General features: G+C 40.6%; 2 protein-coding genes across 2 annotated transcripts in view; one reads left to right on the forward strand and one right to left on the reverse strand.

Moving 5' to 3' along the window:
- Positions 1 to 11,683: 11,683 nt before the first annotated feature.
- Positions 11,684 to 14,942, reverse strand: mrpl19 (mitochondrial ribosomal protein L19). The gene is made up of 6 exons (XM_042503810.1): positions 14,849 to 14,942; positions 14,537 to 14,645; positions 14,304 to 14,422; positions 13,139 to 13,273; positions 12,644 to 12,825; positions 11,684 to 12,191 (listed from the first exon to the last, which is right to left on the reverse strand). The coding sequence occupies exons 1-6, from the start codon at positions 14,925 to 14,927 to the stop codon at positions 11,970 to 11,972; spliced, it is 846 nt and encodes a 281-aa protein (XP_042359744.1). The 5' UTR covers positions 14,928 to 14,942; the 3' UTR covers positions 11,684 to 11,969.
- Positions 14,943 to 16,025: 1,083 nt separating this feature from the next.
- The window catches only part of LOC121955740 (protein eva-1 homolog C), a 91,388-nt gene continuing 85,745 nt past the window's right edge, over positions 16,026 to 21,668 (forward strand). Inside the window, exon 1 of the mRNA XM_042503809.1 lies at positions 16,026 to 16,332. Within this exon, the coding sequence (XP_042359743.1) occupies positions 16,224 to 16,332 (109 nt within the window). The 5' untranslated portion in view covers positions 16,026 to 16,223. The remainder of the gene's footprint in view (positions 16,333 to 21,668) is intronic.

The following is a 21,668-nucleotide window of genomic DNA, read 5'->3' on the forward strand; positions in this document are numbered from 1 at the left end:
GTGGTTCTTTGAGTTGAGATATTTTTGCCTGTTACAAAAAAATCTTGATAAGAGAAATTTTCCTGTTCTGTTGGCAGGTAATTTCCCTAATTTTAAGTAATGTTTTCCCCATTTTATTGTTTTTTTTTCTTGTTTTTAAAGACATTGAACCTAATATTAATGGTTTACTTTACTTTTTCAAGGCAATCGGTTTCCAGTTTCTTAAAGTAAGATCAACTTGTCAGATTTTACAGTGTATCAGCTGGCTAAGCTGTAGTAAACCAGCTACTCCACACCCACAAGCTATAACAACATGATATGGAGCAGCCAACTGAGATTATGTCAGGATGTCTGATATTTCAGTAACCACGTTTATACACCCGATTCATCGGCGGTCGAGCAATGTCACCAACAGAGGAATTAAACTGTCTTATATTATTGGCTGGTAATGAGCTGTGAAACAGATCTTTGCAATTTGGTAGTAAGGGCTATTGCTCGGTAATGGGGTGTAATTTTGCGATGGCAGTTTAGATAGACAGCGTACAAGGCTTTACCGTATGCCAAAGGATTTATCGTACACTCACAACAGCTGACTTCTATCATGAGGTGTGAGGGCTGGGGAGTGATAATGGCGACCAAACAATAAAGACAAGACAAGTAAACTCAGTGTGACAGAGCTGACCACTACATCGACAGTAGTCACAGAACTCAAAGGGCAGTGTTTTGTCAGAGGGTGACAGACGCAGCAGGGTCAAAAGTTTAATGACAGTGTGTGTGTGAAGGATGGCAACAGGGCCGTGTATTGGCATGTAGACGAACGGCTCAAAGCTGCCTCCAATGGCCGGTCACAGCTCTTTAGATTTGAGGTCTGGCTGATAGGTCGGATTCTGAATCATCCATCGGATTGAAAGAGTGCCAAGCAGGCCAACATGGAGTCTGCTGGCTGCTGGAGGGTTTATTTTTATATCAGGCTCGGGTCAAATGTTTGCAAATTAGTTTTACTTTTTTTGCTTGAAGTTCCAGATGGGGAAGGTTTTACTGTATCAGAATCACAGAGTAGTCAGTTGACATTACATTTTTCTGTGTTCATTGTGTTGACCCACAAAGAAAACCCCACTCCATCTGGTTCCTGAAATAGTCAAATTAAAAATGAACTAGAAACAATCTATGTTTTGGTAAGAGCAGGAATGATGAGGAAGCCCATATGTTTATTATTTTTTTATTTCTATTGCAAAGTTTAACCATGTTTTAGTTTAACATGACTCTTTATGATAAATATTCATAGTAAACAAATGTGTATCAAAGTCTTGTTAAAGGTTAGCATTTGGTATTTTTTAACCTGGACTATATTTTCCTGTGTTATTGTCTTTAGGTGACAAATGGAAACAACAGCTTTTGAAATTATTGAGAGAGTGCAATGTAACCACTCTGGGCATTTGTGCACCATCAATTTGCAAGTTTAGATTGTTATTGTAAGTGTCTGAAAACATTATGTAAAATGATCCCTACAGAGTTTTTTTGTTGTTAAAGAGTAAGTTTTTTTTTAAACCAGAAATGGCCCCAAAATCTCTAGAGTGTATAGAGCCAGCATATTTTCACATCCAACTGGGTGAATTAATCCTATATTTCAGTTAAACAAAAGCTGATGATTGTTGGAACAGTGGCAGGATAAACCAAGGGAGTTTTTGTGAAAGTTAATTGTTTCTGTTGACTTTGAATGAAATGTGTTTTGCGGTGTCAGAAATATTGTTTATTTAAATGACGTCTGGTGCGATTGACAATAGAAATTTTGGGAGATGTTTCTGGTCTTACTCTTTAACAAGAAGTCTGTATCTGTAGGGATCTTCTCCATAATGTTGTCAGACACTTATAATAACAATCTGAGCCTGTGTGTGGCAAAAACAAGCACTTTCAGAGGTCGTAAATTGATGGTGCATAATTGCCCATTGAATTTATATTACAGTCTGTTTTGCTATTGTTGGCTGTAGCCCTCTCGCTTAATACTGGACCAGTTTCAAAAATTGCTGTTCTAATTAGTTACTTGGCGACATAGGGTCCAGGTTGAAAGAGACCAAAGTTACCCTTTATTTGAAATCATCTACTACCTATTCTTTGCAAAGAATTTCCAAATAGTGGTCATTTACTTTATTATATTCATTAAGGGTGATTTGATCATTTTATTTACCTTCATATCAGTTGTGAGTGTAGGTGTAATAGCCCTTACAACAGAGTCAATAGATAGACAGTGTTGCTTTGGGGATCGGGGATTTTGTGCAAAATAACTAAAATTGACAGCACTTTTTCACCTAAAAAAAATAAAAACACAGATGAAGACAGAGTGCATGGTTTATTTGTGGGTCTACCAATCAACAGGAGAAAGAAGGTGAAGAAATGGTCACTTAACCTTTGTCAAATCACAAAATAACCCATCTTTGGTCGGCCATGAAGGGGGTCAGTACACCCACTGAGGTGGCTGATCATTTGTCTCCTACAGTTCAGTTCAGGGAGCATCTTCACTGTGTCATCCATCTTCGCTTTGCATTCTAAGTGTGTGTCTGCAGTGTGTGTGCTTCACGCCATTTGTCAATAGTTCAGAGTGCATCTTCACTCATTCGTCTTCGGCGAGCGTCTTAAGTGTGCATTCTTCGTGTCCATCTCAGGTCATTAGTGGTCAGCGTGTATAATGGATGAATGGTGTGGGTGGCTATCAGGGTAATGTGAAGGGTTTTTCTCTTTTTGTCTGAAACTGATGGGACGACGTGACACGATTGTGTTAAAGCTGCTTTTTCACCTGGTAATTTGCATGCAAAGAACTCGCGATAACATCACAGAAAGAGAGTAAAACATGAGAAACGATATAGTGCAGTGTAATATTTTCAGTTGTAGTGTACTGTTATGCATAAGAAGGACTCTGAGACATGTGACACTGTCATTATGGTCCAGTTCTAGTCTAAAGAGAGCTAAGTATTTTACCGTTTGGAAACTGCTCATTCTAAGAAATATTTAAAGTCCCGCTCCATTTAAATGTTGTTTTTCTTAATTTGTAAAGGGACAGTTCACCCCAAAATCAAAAATGCATACATTTTCTTTTACCTGTAGTGCTGTTTAAAAATCTAGATTATTTTGGTGTGAGTTGCAGAGTGTCAGAGATGTCTGCCCTCTCTCCAAAATAATGGAACTAGATGGCACTCAGCTTGTGATGTTCAAAGAAATACATTTGTAAAAACCCAACAGCAATGTCTTTTTGTAGAAATCATGATGGTTACTGAAGATAATCAACAGACCTTGTTGTGAGCAGTTGCATGTAGGAACTATTTTCTACCACACAACACCTGCCAACCAATATCACCAAGCAGAAGAAACCATGCATTACTCCTGGATGAGAGGCTCATCACAGCGCAGGATGAAAACATTAATGGCATCCTCCTCAGCCGAGCTGTAACGTTAGCTGGCTCAGCGATGCCAGAGGAGCTAACGGTGGATGCTCGCGTTCTTCTGTGCGGTGATGTTGTTAGTGAGCGTAGTTCAGTGATTATATTGCCGAGAAGGCAGACATCTCTACGGCTGATATCTCCAGCACTTGGCAACTCACACCAAAAAGATCTAGATCAATAAATTGCGCTACAAGAGATAAAATATGTATTTTTTTAATTCTGGCATGAAATGCCCCTTTAAATCATTTAGATTTTCGACCTTTGCTGTGCAGAATGATGTGTGTGACACCAGACAGATGTTTTCACATTTCTCTGTGCTCACCTTAAATCTTGAGTTTAAGACTTATTTGTATACAAGCATGATTTGTGACATCACAGTTAGTTCGGAGCCAATCATGGTAAACACGTGACAAGTTTGTTGACATTTTATATTCAGTTATTAGAGTATTTTCACGTGTCTTCAAACATTTCCTGTTGACCTTAACCTTTGCAAATAGGGTTAGCCATGTTACCTCACAAGACTTTATATGATTCACTTAGTTGTTTGTTGACCTTCTTGACCCCAGGCCTGCAGAGCAGAGTTTGTCTGAGTTTCCTCTGACTGCTCCACTCCCACAGTCGAGCACTGACAAACATTAAGGCGGACGCTGAATTCCCCATAAATCTGAGTATCTTTAAATCTCTGTTCGTAGCACATGACAAAATATACACTTCAGATTGTCAGCGATGTGGTTTGGCTGTGAATCAAACGATTGTGAGCCCAGACTCCGCTCCCTCCGTGTATATCAATAGCAATTTGGGTAGATTTGCTTCTCAGCTGCTGTTTGATACGAGAGGAAAAAAATGAGAGGAGGCAGTAAGATGAAGCTGGCAGTACCCGGTCCTGTGAATGTGTGTTCTGCCTGCATACTTGGCATCAGATCAAGGTGAATCTGGTATGAGCGAGGGAATGAGCTAAGGAAAGCGTGTGTGTGTGAGAGCTTTGTGTGTGTGCATTTGCAGCCCTCATTAGTAAACTCCAGCCCTGCGTTCACAGTATGAACACACCACTCCTCCCCTTCCCCTCACTCTCAGCCTCTCAACTAAATGAGGTTAATAAACTCAAGCGTTTACTACCATCACCAACACCGTCCCTCCTCCCCTGCTTTCTCCCTTCATCTCTGCCTCTCTACCTCCACTGCGCTCCTGAGCCAGCGCTCCTCCACCTCCCCTCTCCTCCCTAAGCCTCCCTCCTTCTTTCATCTCAGCTGAAACGCTTTCTTCCTCTTTTCCTCACCTCTTTTTATTGTCATTGTTGCAGGGCGAAAGCTCTGGGATTTCCTCCCTCTATTTCCCAGGACAGAGCTGCAATTACAGCTCAGGAGAGAAGAAGACCAGCTGTGCAGGGGAATCGGCAGTAGGGAGACAAAGATGAGGGCGCCCCTCAGAGGCGAGGAAATAAACTGCTCCTATTTCAACCACAATATTTCTTCTTCACATCAAAGCAGAGGCTTTCAGACCACATGGCTGCTTTCCGTCAAGTGCCAGGCAGGGTCATCATGACCAAACAGCAATAACAACCCATCATAACGAATAATGTGCTGTGTTATGACCTGGCTCGCCTGTCCTGAGCCTGAACACACACACACGCACACGCACACACACATACTGGCTGCGGCAGGAACACACAATGATACCAAGGAAATGTGAAGAATGCATCAAACAGCCTTGGGTGCTCTTATCTTAGAGCGCATGTGGACAGGGACATCCTAAAAGACCAAAATACACAAAATACGATTAAAGAGAACACATAAACATAAAGGACACATTCAGACAGCTGTGACCTGAATCCGTGAAGGAATGCTGTTAGGGCTGGGAAGAAATAATATGTGGCACCGTGTTACAACATAAGAAGTTTCTTTCGACTTATAGCCTTTGGGCATATAATCAATCAAGTGCATGTTTTCAGGCAGTATTACTTTTACTATACTTCGTTATTACTTTAGTTTACCTGCTGAACAGCGCGGGACACGTAGAAGCAAAATCTGAATAGCCTCCATGATTATCTGACATCTGACTGGATTACCTTCGAACAAAAGATTTATTTTCACCTCAGCTCTGGTCACAGTGGTCCTCTGATCATATGACCGAGGGCCGGCTATTCATCAAGGCCCAAGCTGTTAAACTTATCCAGTTTTTACTGTATTGGGTAATACACAGCAATGATGGTGCAAGTAACTGTGACTTTAAACAGATTACAATCCATTCAGCCCATCATTCATACTGCCGCCCTGCGAAAGACACCAACAGTGTTAAAGGCGAACGATGATGTCGTACTTTTTGTTATTTTCAACACATGAAAAGACAAATCCATTAATGTCTTAATTCATCTCTCAATACTTTCTCAGGACAGCTGAACACTTGCAGCTTTCAGCAAACTTTTCTCATACAGAACTCAATAGTCCATTTATTGGGGACTATTTGCACTGGCAAATTAACCCTTTGCAACCTGGATTGACATCAGTTTTATTGTGCTGCATTCAGACACTAGGAAAAACTAGGAAATTATAAAAATATGAAAGATGTCCCAAAAACTGTATTCATAGTTATTATAATTATAAATTTAAAGTTATGTTACAAAAAAGCTCATTGTAAATATATTTCTTTGCATTTTTAGTGCCTTTTTGGGGGTCATACCAATGTTTGATTCATTTGATATTGCCTTTTTTTGGCTTATTTTCAGATGATTTTTTACTCATTTCTAGCTCATTTTTTTAGCCTTTTCTTTTGATGTTGCTCATTGCCTTCTTCCTGTGTTTTTGCAAGAAATCAAACCAATTTGCTCAGGCTTCAAGGGGTTAATACACTCTGAGTATTTCCAGTAGAATGTGGATGTGGAATTGACTCAAAATTGGTTAAAACTACAATCACTATGTGAAATTGGCTTTAAAGCCAGGTGCTGTTATTTTGGGGCTTGCATAACCTCCCTTGGAAACATGACTGACTCAGTTTTGGAGGTTTCTTCGATATTGACAATATGCCACATTTGTCGTGCATCTCTATGTTTCTGTGTCTTTATCGTCATGGTTCATGTGTAAAATTACGCTATTATTGGTGCATGCTGGTTTGTTGAAGGCGGCATGGTGGTGCAGCGGTTAGCATTGTCATCTTACAACAAGGGTTCAGGGTTCGAACTCCTTCTGTGTAGAGTTTGCATGACATGTAAGTTAGGTTAATTGGTGACTGAAGGGTGTGAATGTAAATGTGAATATTGTCTCTGTGTATCAGCCCTGTGATAATCTGGAGATCGGTCTAGGCTGTCCTTGCTTCTCGCCCAGTGTCAGCTGGGATTGGCTTAAGCACCCCACCTCAGGCCAAAGGTCTAGATAAACTTGGAGGCATACGATTCTGATGGCTCGGACAATTTGGAACCGGTTCTCAGCAAGAACTGGTTCTCAATTCCAAAACCTGATCATGAGATTAATTGACGTGAAGAAAACTATAGAATATCAGCAACCTTTTTCTTTTAAAACGACTCAATGTTTATTCACACGTATGAGGTAGCCAGGGGTACAGAGCCCCTCAAGGGACATGGTGGAGAGAAAAATCAGATGAAAATAAAAGGTGAAAAAAAATCAGATGATGAAAAAAAATTGACGGTGGAAAAATACGGAACCTGTAAAAGGGATATGGGGGAGAAAAAAAGTTGGGGAAAAAAATTTAGATGGTGAAAAATATTTGATTGCAGATAAAAAAAAATGTAGTGAAAAAAAATGATGGTGGGAACATTTTTTTTAAACTTTTTTCAACATCAAAAGTTTGTTTCCACCATCAATTTTTTTCCTACCGTCAACGTTTTTTTCCTTCTATCATTTTTTTCCACTGTCCATTTTTTTCCCACTATCAAATGTTTTTTTTCTGCTATGTCCTTTTAGGGCCTCGTACAAGGGCACTTACAAAGCTGTGAGGGTGTGACAAAAACCCACTGAAGGTGTAGGATCCAGTATTTTGAAGCTTGACGTGAAAAGTTAATAAAAGTCAGAATATATAGGCTCTCTTTCCTTTCTTTGCCTTTCCTTTCTGTCTCTTTGTGGAAGTACAAGGTCAAATTGCTGGAGTACCCTTTAAAGCAACCCAGTCCTCTCTTGTACACTCATCCTTGAGCTATTGACATTGTTGAACATGTGCCATTTTGATGGACACTTTTATCCGGACATTTTTAGGATGCTTTGCCCCAACTGGAAATGATCCCATGACCCTGGCAGTGCTGCCAAACCCACTCCACACTGAATCACATCATTAAAATGACTGTGATATGTGCCTGTTCAACTTCAGACATCAGCTGCTTTGCAATGTAATGTTTCCTAACAGCTGTCGCACTGTCGGGTTGTCTTTGCGAGTGTGTAACAAAGAGAGAGTGATGGCAGCAGGAGCCCGCGTCAGGCCCACGGGACAGTCGGAGAGGAGCAGACGGTCATGTCGTTTCACTGGAAACATATGGTGAAACTCAAGTGTGTAATTTACCTAGGACTACGGGTGGCCCCGAGTAACACGTACACACATGCACACATGTACGCAAACACACACACAGTGACAGGGTGTAATTTACCTGGGGCCTATGGGTGGCCCGGTATCCCATTGCACTTGTCATACACACAGACGGCTCAAACTCGGTTCACACTCCCTGGCGGAGACAGAGAGAGTGAAACTAATTTCCCCATGCCTGCAGACAGGAGAGTAAGAAATCACACAATGACAGAGATGTTAGAGATCAACACACTGAAAGGTTCAGAGGCTGTGTTTAGTGTATTGGCCCAGTGGAAGACATTACCCCCAAAATCTCAACCTGTGGGAGTTGCTGCACACAGTGTAGCACATCCTCTCCAATTCATCAACCTGGCTCCTTTTCAAAGCTGGCGGTGTCCTCCCTCCGAGAGAGAAAGAGACGAAGGTCATGGGAGCACCAGCGAAGGGGAAGAAGACAGATTAGAGGAGTGCGTCCCTCCCTACATTCCTGCACTGACCTTCATAGTAGTGTGTGGCACTGTAGCTATCGTCGGCCCACCATGCTTTACGGTCGGTTGTTTTGAGGGGTGGGATTATGGGCTCCTCGAACCTGCATGCCCCACCCCGATTCCACGGCGATGGAGCATATCTTGTTTCGCACGAGGATTGACAGACAGACGGTCCCAGACGTTTACAGTTGGTACTGTTTGAGGTGTCTGTCTGTGAAGGCTGATATGATAGCCTGTCTGCAAGTTGCTGTGTGTATATATGCGTGGTTGTGTGTGTATGTGTGTGTGTGTGTGTGTGTGTGTGTGTTTGTGTGTGTGTGAGTGAGAGCTGGTGTTTGATCTCCTCTCCCAGCCAAGGGGCTTTAACTTCACTCCAGGTGCAGAGAAGTCAACCTGAGGGCATGGGAGGCACATACAGTTGAGATCACAACCCTGAAGTACACACACACACACACACACACACACACACAGAGGCAGGAAGTTCCTTTAAGCAGTAACTCAGACTGAGTAACTTTGTGGTTTAAACTGGTTTACCAGTCCAGTGGTGTCACCGTGGAATGCTTCTAAAGACTCGGCGGCGTGCCGTAGGATAAACATTTCTGTTACCGCCTCCACTTGTCAGCATCAACTAGTCCCAGACAGAAATACTGAGACAGAGTTCCTGCAGCTACAGGCAAGTTAGATTTAGGACTTCAGGACTTTTCTTGACGATGCTTGTAATGAAATTTGAAACCAAATTCACAATAACTCAAATTAAAGGGAAAAAAAAAGAGTTACCATCTCCCGTTACCTGTCAAGTAGAACTGCAGTTTATGTTAAGTCTGTGAAAATATGGATGCTTCATGCACGTCTTTCCCCCGGCAGCACAGAAGATCGATACAATCACCACAGTTTCAAGGTGGGCACCCAAAGTTAGTGTCCATCACCATTTCAGTGTCAGACCAGATGTCTCCTTCTGTTCCTGAGTTATGATGTTGAGAAGTGCAGAACACTGTGATGCCACAGTGAAGTTGACATTTTGGATGTAAACTGTCATCACTTTAGCATTTTATCCTATTTATTAGACATTTGTGTGATGTTTTTTTTATCATAACTAGTGAATGAATTCTGGAGTTGTGGCCAAAAACAAGTTTTTTGAGGTCAGTGATCTTTGACCACCACATTCTAATCAGTATACTTTTGAGTCCACGTGGACATTTGTGCAAAATTTGAATGAATTCCCTCAAGGCTTTCTTGAGAAGGTGGGTTTACGAGCATGAAAAGGATGGAAGGTCAAAGTGACTTTGACCTTTGACCACTGAAATCGAATCAGTTTAGGTTTGATTCCAAGCAGATAATTGTGCCAAATTTGAAGTAATTCCCTCAAGTGTTTTTGAGATGTAAGAATGAGAGTCAATCTGACCCCAAATTAAATCTTTTGTCATCAAAATGTTTTTATACTTATTTTAAACGAGGTCTATCGGCCCTAAACTCCTAAATGTGTGGTAATGGGTTGGACTGAAGTAAGACTAAAGGTGTAACACAGAATCGATTGACAATTTACACAATGTGCTTTAAATAACAGTCAAAACAGGGCGGGGTCAGAATGACGCCAGAGGACAAAAGGTGTACAGGAATCAGGAGGACATTACGACACTTTAATACAAATTGAGGCCTTACTTTTAGATTAACAAATTAAATGCCTCTTGGGACTGTTTCAGGATCTGTGAGAACCCTGTGAGAGTAAAAACAAAAAACAAAAAGGTGAAGGGCTGGTTGGCTCGGTGGGCAGCATAATGATAATGTGCTCTCAGTCTACTGTACACACAAGCAGATTGAGTTGGTTTTCTTTGCTGCAGGTCAGGTCTGATTGGGCAGAGAGTAAATAAGGTGGAGAGTCAACAATGGGACTAAACACACTGTACGTCACATGAAATGAGGTTGAGACATATTGTTGCTCAACAGGTGCAGATTTGGCTAAAATAATCAGTGAAACATTAAATCTTGTCAGTTGCTGTATATTGATGCTTAACGCTCTCAACTACATGTCTTCCATTCCATTAGCTTAAACGTAGCAGAAATAATCGCGCTCTTTATTCCTCGGTATCTCCACACAGGAAATCTGTGTGGTCCGTAATGAGCTCAGTAAACATCTGCTACTCCTGTATTAAAGACCATTTTCTCAGTGTCTCATCCTGTAATATGGAGAAATTAGAGTGCAGGGACTCATTTGACGTGTTTATACACACACACACACATTCACGGAGAGCAGACATAACATGAGGAGTCCAAGTGTTTTTATACTACCCAACTGACGCTCTAACATACCATCTCAACACCACAATTTTCCATCCACAACAGTAAAACACTACCGGGTGTCCTTGGTGTATGGTCCCTGAATACCAGGGTGTTTTTGTTTTTTTAAGTGCAGTGAACTGGGGTTTGGTCCAGGAAGCAGGTTTACTGATTTTTTGGGATTTTTTTTACACATGAAAAACCCTATTGAATCTGAGAAATGTGAATTTAAGAATGCTTTTTTAAATTTTTTTTTTAGGTTTTTCACCAAATAACTAAGCAAAGCTCCAGTTTTAGGAACAAGCACCTCATCATTTCACTGAAATAATAGACTGTGTGTTTATTTAGCATGGCAGTGTTTCCCTCAAAACACTGAAACACAACAAAGGCTCGATTATGCAACTGCCATGGATGTGACATAAATAGAGAAATAGCACCATCTAGTGACAAGACTCCAATACTCCACAGCATGAACTAGCTGCAGTATTCAGATCCTTTACCAAGGTAAAAGCACTAATATCGCACTGTGAAAATACTTTGCTACAAGAAAAAGTCCTGCACTTAAAGTGTTACTTAATCAAAAGTAAGTAAGTATAATCAGGAACCTGTATTTAAAGTGAAAGTACTCAATGCAGAAAAAACCCCACCCCAAAACTCTAATTAGTTTTCTGTCAATTAGCTAATTGATTAATCGACTCATTGTTTCTGTTGTACTTGTAATAACTGTTGGGTAGTTTCATGTGTAATAAAAATTCAGATTTGCTCTTTTATGCAAAAATCTTGATTTGCAAATTAACTAATGACCAAAGCTTTCAGATAATTGTAGTAAAGTTAGTACAAGTAGAGAGTGGCATGAAAAAAACAGATTCAATAAAGTACCTCAAATTCAAGCTTTAGCACTGTACTTGAGTAAATGTGCATAGTTACATTCCACTACTGCCTGATCAGACAACACAGAAACACTAATGTTTCTTTGTAGAACAAAATGTCATTAAAAGTTTGGAGGGTTTAAGAGCTTTTATTATAGAAACCACTTCATGGATCTTGTAACTAGTCTGTGACATTGAAAACTTGGACTGTCTGGCAGACTGACGAGACAAAAAGAAGACATGACTCCTCAGACTACAACAGCAGCTCCAGCACTGGCTCCTCTGTGTGAACATCTGGATGAACCCGATCCAGCAGTGTTCTGCATCTGTGCAACCGTCATATTCCAGTCTTTTCATATTCCACAAAAAGTCTGTTGATGGTGAAACTGATGAACATTTGCATTTTTGGAGGGTCTTCCTCACTTACTCATCTCCTTCTCGACCTCATCGAGGAGCTGCTCCTCCATTTTTGATGTGTCGTACTCCTTCAGCATGTCGTACTCGTGCCACGGCTGTGCCCACTTCTGGGCGTGCTCCATCTTCCTTGGGGTCAGGGCCAGGTCAAAGCGGATGCCCTGGATGTTGAACTTTGGGCGTTCCCAGCGTTTGGACCACGGCTTTGGGCGCATCCTTACCTTGAGCTGGTGGATAGACAGAAATGCTCAATTATTTGAAATGCTAATTTACTGTAGTGATCACTTCTTTAAATTAAGGGTGTCATGATAAACCAGTATTGACCGTGATATTTTAATCCAGAGCCTCTGAAATCATTTGTGTTTCCTTTCATTCGCGCTTTGTGTCCCTCCCCCAGTGCTGGTTGACTTTTTTCTTTTTGACCGATTTTGTACAGTTACAGAGTTTCTCTCCAACTCCAAACAATCGTATTTTTACTGTTATTCATTTACAAAAAAGGACAACAAGCATAATCAAAGTTAAACATATATTTGACTGCTAACATGTTTTTTTCTGATTTTCTGTAGATTTAATGATATTTTTGGCCACAATAATTGTGTAGTGAAAATCTGATATTGTGCCAGCCCTATATCAAACCTATTTGATATAAATTAGGATTCATCTTGACGCTCTCTCTCACCTTGTTGACAGGCACCTCTCCGGTGGGGGAGGAGGGCTCAGGCTTCATGTCCAGGTCCACGGTGCTGTACTCACTCAGAGCGTCTCTCAGATACATCAGGTTGTCATCTAGCCTCTTCTCCAGCTTCAGAACTTCAATCTGCTGGATCCGAGGGCTGTACAGCTCGTAGCAGATCTCCACGCCTGAGCCACACACAGGTAGACACACACGACTCAAACAGGTGTTACGCCTAAAGGCTACATTGTTCTTGTGAAAATGGATAAGCAAGCGTTTGATTTTAATTCTTATCAATGGCCAACAGAAAAGTAGAGATGTGGATAAAAATGGAAGGCAAGGGACAGGCAGACTTAATACTGAAAGCAATATAACTAAGATTAACGATACATAAAAACATTTTGGCTGACTTAAAACTAAACATTCTTTAATACCACGAAAGTGGACGTTTGCTTCATCAGTGTATAAAAAACAAATATATAATAATAAATAAAACCTCACCTTGGCCATCAATAATGTTCCTCAAGATAAATGTGGCTCCCAGCCCACTTCCACCCCTCTGGATACAGATGCCAACAAAGCGGTTTACTTTTCCGCTGGCATGAGGGTCGGCCATGGTCACAGCCAGGATGCTCCCTTAAAACAAAATAATTAGCACCACTTAAAATGGAAATAGACGACTTTGGCTTTAACCTGTTGTTTTAGAAATCAGTGTTCATTGCACAATTTAATGGCTACAGAATAATGACACCTTCTGCATTTAGATGGGCTCCCTATAAGTTTTGCTTTCCATAAGCAATTCTGTCTGCCACCACGTACGATCTCCCGGGAAAACGAAGGCTCAATTAACAGCTAAAAAGCAGTGCTTCCACTATTTTGCAATAAAAACAGAAAGAGGATAACGCTGTCATTTCCCCCAATAGCTATTAGTAACTATTTCCTGTTATCACAGAGAATAAATGTAAGATCTTTGCAGTTACTTTTCCGTGTGGAGGAAATGGCAAATGGGAACAACTGAAGTAACTGTGGTAGCTGCGAGTGAGCGAGTTGTCTTTGCAACAGCATCACTAACAATAATACCACTTGGAAGCCCAACTCTAATCATAATGCAGTAACTGACTTTAATTACCAATATTTTTTACAATCACAATCTGTATTTGCAAAGATCTTGATAAATGTTAAGTAAAACAAAGACAGCATTGGTTTTCTGTGGTGATAATTGACAGTAATTGTTATAAATAAGAGAATGCCTTGATACAAATGGGTTTTGAGGAGGGATTTAAAACTGGACACTGCTTTGCACGCCTGAGATCTTGAAGCTTTTCAACTGAGGAGCCAAGACAATTAGTGCACAGCTTTATTGACGAGATGAGATATGTAACCTGCCTTAAAAAAAAAAAAACCCTTCGGAGGATATATGGTTGTAGCTTGGATTAACAAAATCACATGATGCAAACCTTAAAGAAAGCTGTTCTTAAACTGATTAAACCAGTAAATAGCGTAAGGATTGGAGTTATCTCGCCTGTTTATTAGATCCGAGTTGCAGTAATTTCACTCATATGAAGTGAACAGTGTGAATGAGATAAACAAAGTTGCTACAGTGATCTCACACCCGTCACCTCACAAAGAGGAATTTGTCTGTTTAGTATTTCAACTGGTTTCTTACCAACATAGAATTCAGGGATGTCTAAAACTTTCCTCCTGCGGATCATGTCTTTCCTCTCTACGGTAAATTTTAAAGGGTTTGTCCTCTGTCTGGGAGGGATGAACTCTGGACTCAAAAACCTGAGAGGGAGACACAACGGGGACAACACTTAAAAACATTACTTTAAACAGTATTCAGCGTTAGTGTGTGTGTGTGTGTGTGTGTGTGTCAGATAGACTGAAGACAGGTCATACTTCCGCAGGGATGCTACAGTCTGTGTTTTATCTATGATGACAGGTTTAGACGGAGGGATGAACTTTGGTGGCTCCTCGCCGCTTCGACACCCAGATGTGGATAAAAACCCTGAATGTAACAAAAACAAAGACGATGAAAGATTATTTCAGTTAAAGTGACGGTAAGGTTGAAAAAGTGCTAGCTAACAGTCAACCGTTAGCTCCGTTAGCTCTCGGTTCGTGGTTGTACATTACAAATACTGCATTTAGCCAAACCTTGATAGCAAATTATTAGGCATTACAGAGAAAAGTGAAGTTGTTCGGTTGACTTACGTTCATTTTGGAGCCGGAGGTTCCGCAGTAACCTCGCTGTAAACATACATTTGTCGAGCCCTTTCGCACAGGCTGCCATGTCTGACCTTCTGTTGTCGCGTGTGAGCTTGTATGGAAGCCGCGTAGGGCAAATGTAATTGAAACGCGATTTGCAGACATTGCAGTGAAGTCTGTCGTCCGCAGGATGGCGCCACTGTTTCTTCGATGAAACATCGTATAATTTGGTCGTCTTGAAGGTGCAATATTGTGACCTTAATTACGGAAGTAGCATCACCCCCCCAAAAAGGAAAAATAATTTAATTTAACTGAAATACGCCGACTTCTTAACCCACGTTTGTTTGTCACAGACGAAATCATAATAACAATAATAACAACTTGGATTTATATAGTGCCTTTCAAGGTACCCCAGGCCACTTTACAGAAGAAGAAAAAAAGGACAGAGAACAAGGTGAAATTCTTTTGTGTCTAGCTCGAAAAAACAACTAACAAATAGACAAAAATAGGACAGAATACAACAAAATGGATTTTACAAAACAGTATTATAAACAATTATTGTCTTTGTAGATGTTTTGCATTCATCATGATTGTATTTATACTGTAACCTACATCTAATCATCATCACAGGAAAGTCTAAGTTATGTTTTTCTGCAATTCAGTAGTGGTGGATAAAGTATTGAGATCCATTTCTGAATGAGCAGTAATTCCACATTATAAATGCTTTATGATACTTAATAGATACTTTATGGCATGTAAAAGTCTGTAATTTTACTTAGAAGTGCAAACATACCGTATTAACAAAAATGAATAATGAATTAAAACGGCCCCTTTCAGAGTGTTATGTTATTAGATGGTGGCATAAAGACAGACTTTTATTTTGAGGAAAAAAATCATGATATCTACACCATACATTAGTGCAGAAAAGACCCAAACGCATGCCCAAAGGTGTACCAGAATGCAGAAAAGTATGTGTTTGATGCTTAATATTTCCTAGAATCCCCCCTTACGCATGTGCCCCCCTCTGATGTTGAAAAGAAACACGCGCCCGTGGATTGTGGCATGTGTCCGTGTCAGGGAACTCCGGGTCTTTGAGACCATGCAGGGGAGCGGCGGTCCTCCAGGTGGGCTGCCTCCCTCCACAACACAACACGCAGTTACAAATGCAGTGAGAGAGCAGAGCGCCGCTGCAGCCCACAGGAACCTCGATATCCACACGGTGTCTCGGCAGTGTGGTGGGAGGATGAGGGAGGACTAGTTAGACATGATGGGACCTCACATCTCCCGCACGCGACGCAGAACCTGAAACCCCCCCACAAATGTTTCTGCTGCTGGACTTTCTAATGCTACGGAGAAACTCAAAAACTTCGAGGCTTCAAGGATGTTCTTCTCAGATGGGACTCTGTCAGCCGTCAGTTATGCGCTCCTGTTGGGAATAACGTGTCTGAGCGTCCTCTGCGATCTCACCAAGGGCTCTTCAGACTTCTCAGGTTGGGGATTCTTATGTTTTGTTGATACAAAAAGTAGTGTGAAACTTAATTTCCAAGCTTTAGCGTTTTCAGATGACCAGCAGTCATTTTAACCTGCGTGTGTTGTCTGCACTTTCAAGCTTCCACCCAGGTTACGTTTGAGAGGCAAACTACGACATGAATGAAGTATAGCTCACATAAGTCAGTGCGCGTGCTTTAAACCGTTAAACACGACCCTCAAAACAACTTTTCGCAGAGATTTTGTGTCGCATGAGCTCCTCTCAGGAGCACCGTGCCTGTGGCATGCTGCAGCATGCACACTCAGATGTTTGTTTCTCAAACCGAGCACAACACAACTTAAACACGCGGAAAAAGACTTATTTTTGGCCCACATAAGGCACTTCAAACAACATGTTCTCCTTCACTGAAGCTATCCGGCTGCAGGGATTAAGGGTTGGGTTATTAGTCCAGCATGGATCTGCAACACATATCCCATTGATGCAATTGAGATAAATGTGGTTAATGTGTTACAAAATGGGATCTATTGTCTAGACCAGGTTCTGTCCTTTGCTGCAGATTTAAAGCTCAGATAAGAACGCAAACAGCAGTGTGAATGCTTCATATGGCTTACATACAGTCAATGCAAGTCATGTCAGTGCCTTGGACCTGCCAGTTACTTCAGCTTTATGTGCAATCCAGTGTGACGGATTCTGCAGGCTTTTCTTTCTGCTTTGAAAAGGCAGCATATTACTAAACTAATGAGTGTTGCATTAAAAGCCATTGAGCTTTGCTGAGCTCAAGGCAAGCCTGCAGGTTTTGTTTACAGTGCCATAAAACAGGAAGGGAGCTTTGTGTCGGTGTTAATTGGCCTCTAATGGGTCTAATGGTTGGAAACGAGCAGGCCAACACTGTGGGGAAAAGGTGCTGAAGAACAGATGTATGGAACATGCCCTCTGTGTATGCTTGTGTGTGCATGTGTCCATGTTGGGGCCTAATGAGCTGCTAAAGATCATGAGGCTGTTAACAAGGCTGCGTTTCTGTAATTGCCATGCATGTGTCAGAGGTTGTTGGTTTTGTCATAAATTGTATGATTGAGGGGATCAAATGGCAGTTAATTAAGCAGGAAGGGGGAAGCTATTAGACCGGCTGATTCCAGATTTTCGCTGCTTGGATCAGGTTTACCAATGCCCCGGCTTAGGCACGATTATGCAAATGCTTTGTCATAGGCAGGAGTTAATTTGTTGAAATCGCAGCTTTGGTGCAACATTTCTTTGTTCTTGAAGTTTACTTCTGGACTTTTCAGTGGCTCGTTGATGGGGCAGACAGATTATCAGCGTGGCCGATTATTGGGGCAGATATTTGGCATTTTGCAGATTATCTGTATCAGCATTTTATTTTAATGATCACGATAAAATATGTTAATGCAAAAAAAGCATCAGCATGGTAGGAACCTTTACTTTATAAAACCACAGGAAGCTATTTTTATTTATTTATTTTCTATTTAAAATTTCACTTGACTTCATAAAATAAAGAATTGCTGGGAATTTGCATTATATGATGCATGTTTCAGTTTTGATTAAAGCATATGCTAAAGGAATGTAAACAAAGTTTTTTGTTGGAGTTTGTTATAGTCCAAATTCTGAATATTGACAAATATTTTCATTTTTATTGATTATATTGATTTATATTAATATTGGTTCCAAATTATTGGTCTCATTAACTGCTAATAATCAATATTGGTATCGGCCCTGAAAATCTGATATTGGTCGACCCCTGCTCATTGATAACGTTGCACCTCAGGGGGATTGGAAGGAGACACTGTTGTCATTTTTGGGATTATTTGCTGGATTGGTTTTGAAGGGATGCTGGTGTTGAGTCCCCAGATACAGTATTTTGCCCATCTGGGATTCTGTGCAACGTGCCTTTACAGAAATGCTGACCAAGCATCCCAAAGTGAAATAAATGAAAAAAGAGACTCAGAATACCTCAGGGACAAAGACATCCTTTAGTCCTCACATTCCTGACCAGCTGGAGTCTCCCTGGAGACTGAAAGGAGTGCTTTGACTGACAGGTGCTGCCACGGTGCAGGGTAACAGAGGTGGCGGATCTAACATCTGTCACTCAGACCTCTTGTCAGTCATATGATCAGTGACGGTGGACAATCTGGTCACATCAGTGAGCCTGAGTTGAATTCACACAATGGAGCCAACTGTTGATTTTCAGAGGACTGCTTATGCTTTAATCATATGCTATTTTTAGCTTCACAATGCAGGGTTGGAAATGAACTTTCTTGTCCTTCTGCCACTGTGGCTCGTGGATTCCTTAATCTACCAGTCACATAATGGATTACCATTGTTTTTGTGGCTGGTAAGTAAAGCAAATCTGAGCCATTAACATATTTTACCAGCATTTGGCTGGTGCCTGGTGCTTATTTCCAACGCTGTGCCATAGGGGTTATGTTTTTGGCCGGTTTGTCCATTTGTCAGTTTCACGGAAAATGACTGGCCTGATAATCATGAAACTTGAATCAAAGGTGTAACATGTACCAAGGAACAACCCATTTGATTTTGGAGCAGAGCCGAATCACAGGGTGGATACATTAATTATATTTCACTTTCATTAAAGTTGAAATTCATTGCATTCATTATTCATTACAAGTTCATTACTTCGCACCCAAAATGACTATTTGCATATTGATTACGTTGAATGTGTGAAGAAATTTTATTTTTCTTGCATGCCTCCAGTGAACGAAAAATCCAAAAATTGAGAAAATTCTTATTGAATTGAAGCCATGGAGTCAACGGTTAACAACGGCAAAACTATATCAAAAACCTGTTCATAAATGGTCACACAATCTGTGCAGCATGATCCAGCTCTCACAGTTGTAGGCCCAACACTTCTCAAACAGACAGCCTTTCTTTTCTGACGAACTGAACTAACAGTGTAACCTATCTCTGCTCTCCTAAAAGCCACACTCTGTTGACAAAAAACGTAATTTTACATCCCTGAACAAGCTGCTGGTTTACTGCTGCATCAATCAGTTAACTAGATTGTGTTATTGTAAAACTTTGGTGTTTTTAAAGGGTCGTTTCGCTTTCAGCAAAGTCACACAACTACACAAACAAACTAACTGATCGAGACAGTGGTAGAACAGCAGCTACCGTGTTCAGCGAGGTAAAATTACTGTTTGTTAATGAAGAATTTTCTCAGTTTTAAATTTTTTTGATCCCTGAAGGGCATATAAGAAAAAACATTTCATGTTTCAGCACAAGGCAGGCTGAGTGAATGGTGTACATATGGACATTTGGGGATGACGTATTTCATTACAAGATGGGTGTTTGGCCTTGGCACAGGTCTCCGCGTGCCCCTGTAGTTAGTTAATGCTTCTCTGTGTCTTGCGTTTGCATGATTTGTTGACAACATCGGTAATGGCAGTTTCATGTTTCACATGGAAACAAACTATGTTGGTGAGTGATTTGATTCTGTCTTCCCCCTGTTATCATCTTCTTTTATACAGCTGCTTGAAAGGCTAATTAGAGGTGTGGAGCGAGCTGAGCAACACTTAAGGGCCCGCAGGCTAGCAGAGGTAGCAAACCAGCTAATGCAAGCTCAGTGTTTTACTAGTTATCAATATTTTGCCAATCTTTTAGTTGAACTTAGAAACCGAGATTTAAAAAACCTTGTACACAACCTTGTTGTGTCAAAGTATTTGCTCAGGTTCAGACAGCTCGCAGCAAACCATCCATTACCAGAAATGAACGTCATGCATCTTCACTTGTTTTGGGCAAATGCCAGAGGTGTCAGAGTCCAGTCACATGACTTTGACTTGAGTCTGACTCAAGTAACAAATTTGGATAACTTAGACCCGACTTAAAAAAAAAAAATCAAATTAACTTGGACTTTAACACACCAATGACTCATGGCTTCACTTGGATTTGAGCCTTTTGACTCGGAAGGGCAAAGTATGACTTGTTTAGGACTCCAAACTCAAAGTTTAGGACTTGGGACTCGACTTGGAACTTGTCAGTCTTAACTTAGGGCTTGACTTGGGACTTGAGTACAAGTTTTGAGACTTACAAAACATCAACTTTGTCCCACCTCTGGCAAACAGACCTCACTGCAGCGCAAACAGTGGATGGTATTTCAGAAATTTTAACAACAGAACAGAGCTAAAATAATCAGTCAATTAATTTTGAAGTAGATCGGCAAAAAATGACTCTAATTTTTTTGATAATCGATAAATCATTAACTTCATTTTATTAGGAAAGTGCCAGCTTCTCAGTGGTAAGGATGTGCTGCCTTTTCTTGTATTAAATGTGATAGTAAATAGGAGTATAGGTTGGACAATTACAGCAAATTTAAAATGCCTAATTATTTCTCAGGAAATTGTGATGGTATTTTCTCTATATTACAGACATAAATTAGTCTCCAGATAGTTGCAGCCCTACACTTAACTCATAGCTTTGATTATAAATTAAATTTGCCTTGTTGCCTGTAGGCAGGGGTGTCTGGTACCTGAGGCAGTGCTACTATAAGCACCAGCTAGTATTTCTGCTTTTTCCGTCTGTTACTGGATGGGGTTATCAGCTTACATACACAGAAAACAGTTTGTCATTTTTGTCAACACATAGTTGTGAAGGAAAAGGAAAGCGATGAATGCCGGACTGTTTGTAAAAAGGCCTAAACAATAGCAGGAATCTAGCATTTGCTACAACTAGGCCGTTGACTGAGAGCTATAACACAGATGTATTGTATGTTTTTTTTAACCATGGAACATTTTAGAATCTGTTGTTACCAGACAAACTATATGACAGTGCCAAAGGGTTACAGTGAAGCAACTTCTCTTCTCTTTCTCTGCCATAAAACCCTGCAGGCAAAACCCTATTTAACCCCAGTCAATGGGATGTGAGGCAGTTTAGGGGCCAAGGGGTCAACTGAGGTCAACCCATAGTGACTGTGAGTGTGTTGTTGGGGGGAGTTATCATCCATCTTGCTCTTTGTTCCAATCTGTCGAAACCTCATCACACGTGTTGACCACTGTGGGGAAAGGTAGGAAGAAAGTCAACAGAGAAAAACTTTTTTTAGGTCATGAATATACATGTAGTTTAGAAGAGGATGAAGATGTTCGGATAACCACAAAGTCAGGCTGTGAAATTTGATTTGATCAGTTCGATATGATGTTTTGCATTTAGCTCTCCTCCTTTTCCTCAATATTTATTTATTTATTTATTTTTTAAAGATTTTACAATTAAAAACAATTTAATTTATAGGATAGTTCATAGATCATAGAGGGTGGTTAAAACAGCCAGAAGTGCAGTAAATGGATAAATTTAATAGAGTATTTATATATTTCCACT

Source organism: Plectropomus leopardus, chromosome 16, assembly GCF_008729295.1.
Source record: "Plectropomus leopardus isolate mb chromosome 16, YSFRI_Pleo_2.0, whole genome shotgun sequence".
Classification (NCBI taxonomy): Eukaryota; Metazoa; Chordata; class Actinopteri; order Perciformes; family Serranidae; genus Plectropomus; species Plectropomus leopardus.

Coding starts and splice junctions, on each gene's coding strand:
- mrpl19 (XM_042503810.1), bottom strand. CDS start 14,927: ATGGCAGCCTGTGCGAAAGGGCTCGACAAATGTATGTTTACAGCGAGG. Junction 14,646..14,848: donor CCTCCGGCTCCAAAATGAAC/GTAAGTCAACCG, acceptor TGTTACATTCAG/GGTTTTTATCCACATCTGGG. Junction 12,826..13,138: donor GAACATTATTGATGGCCAAG/GTGAGGTTTTAT, acceptor TGTGTGGCTCAG/GCGTGGAGATCTGCTACGAG.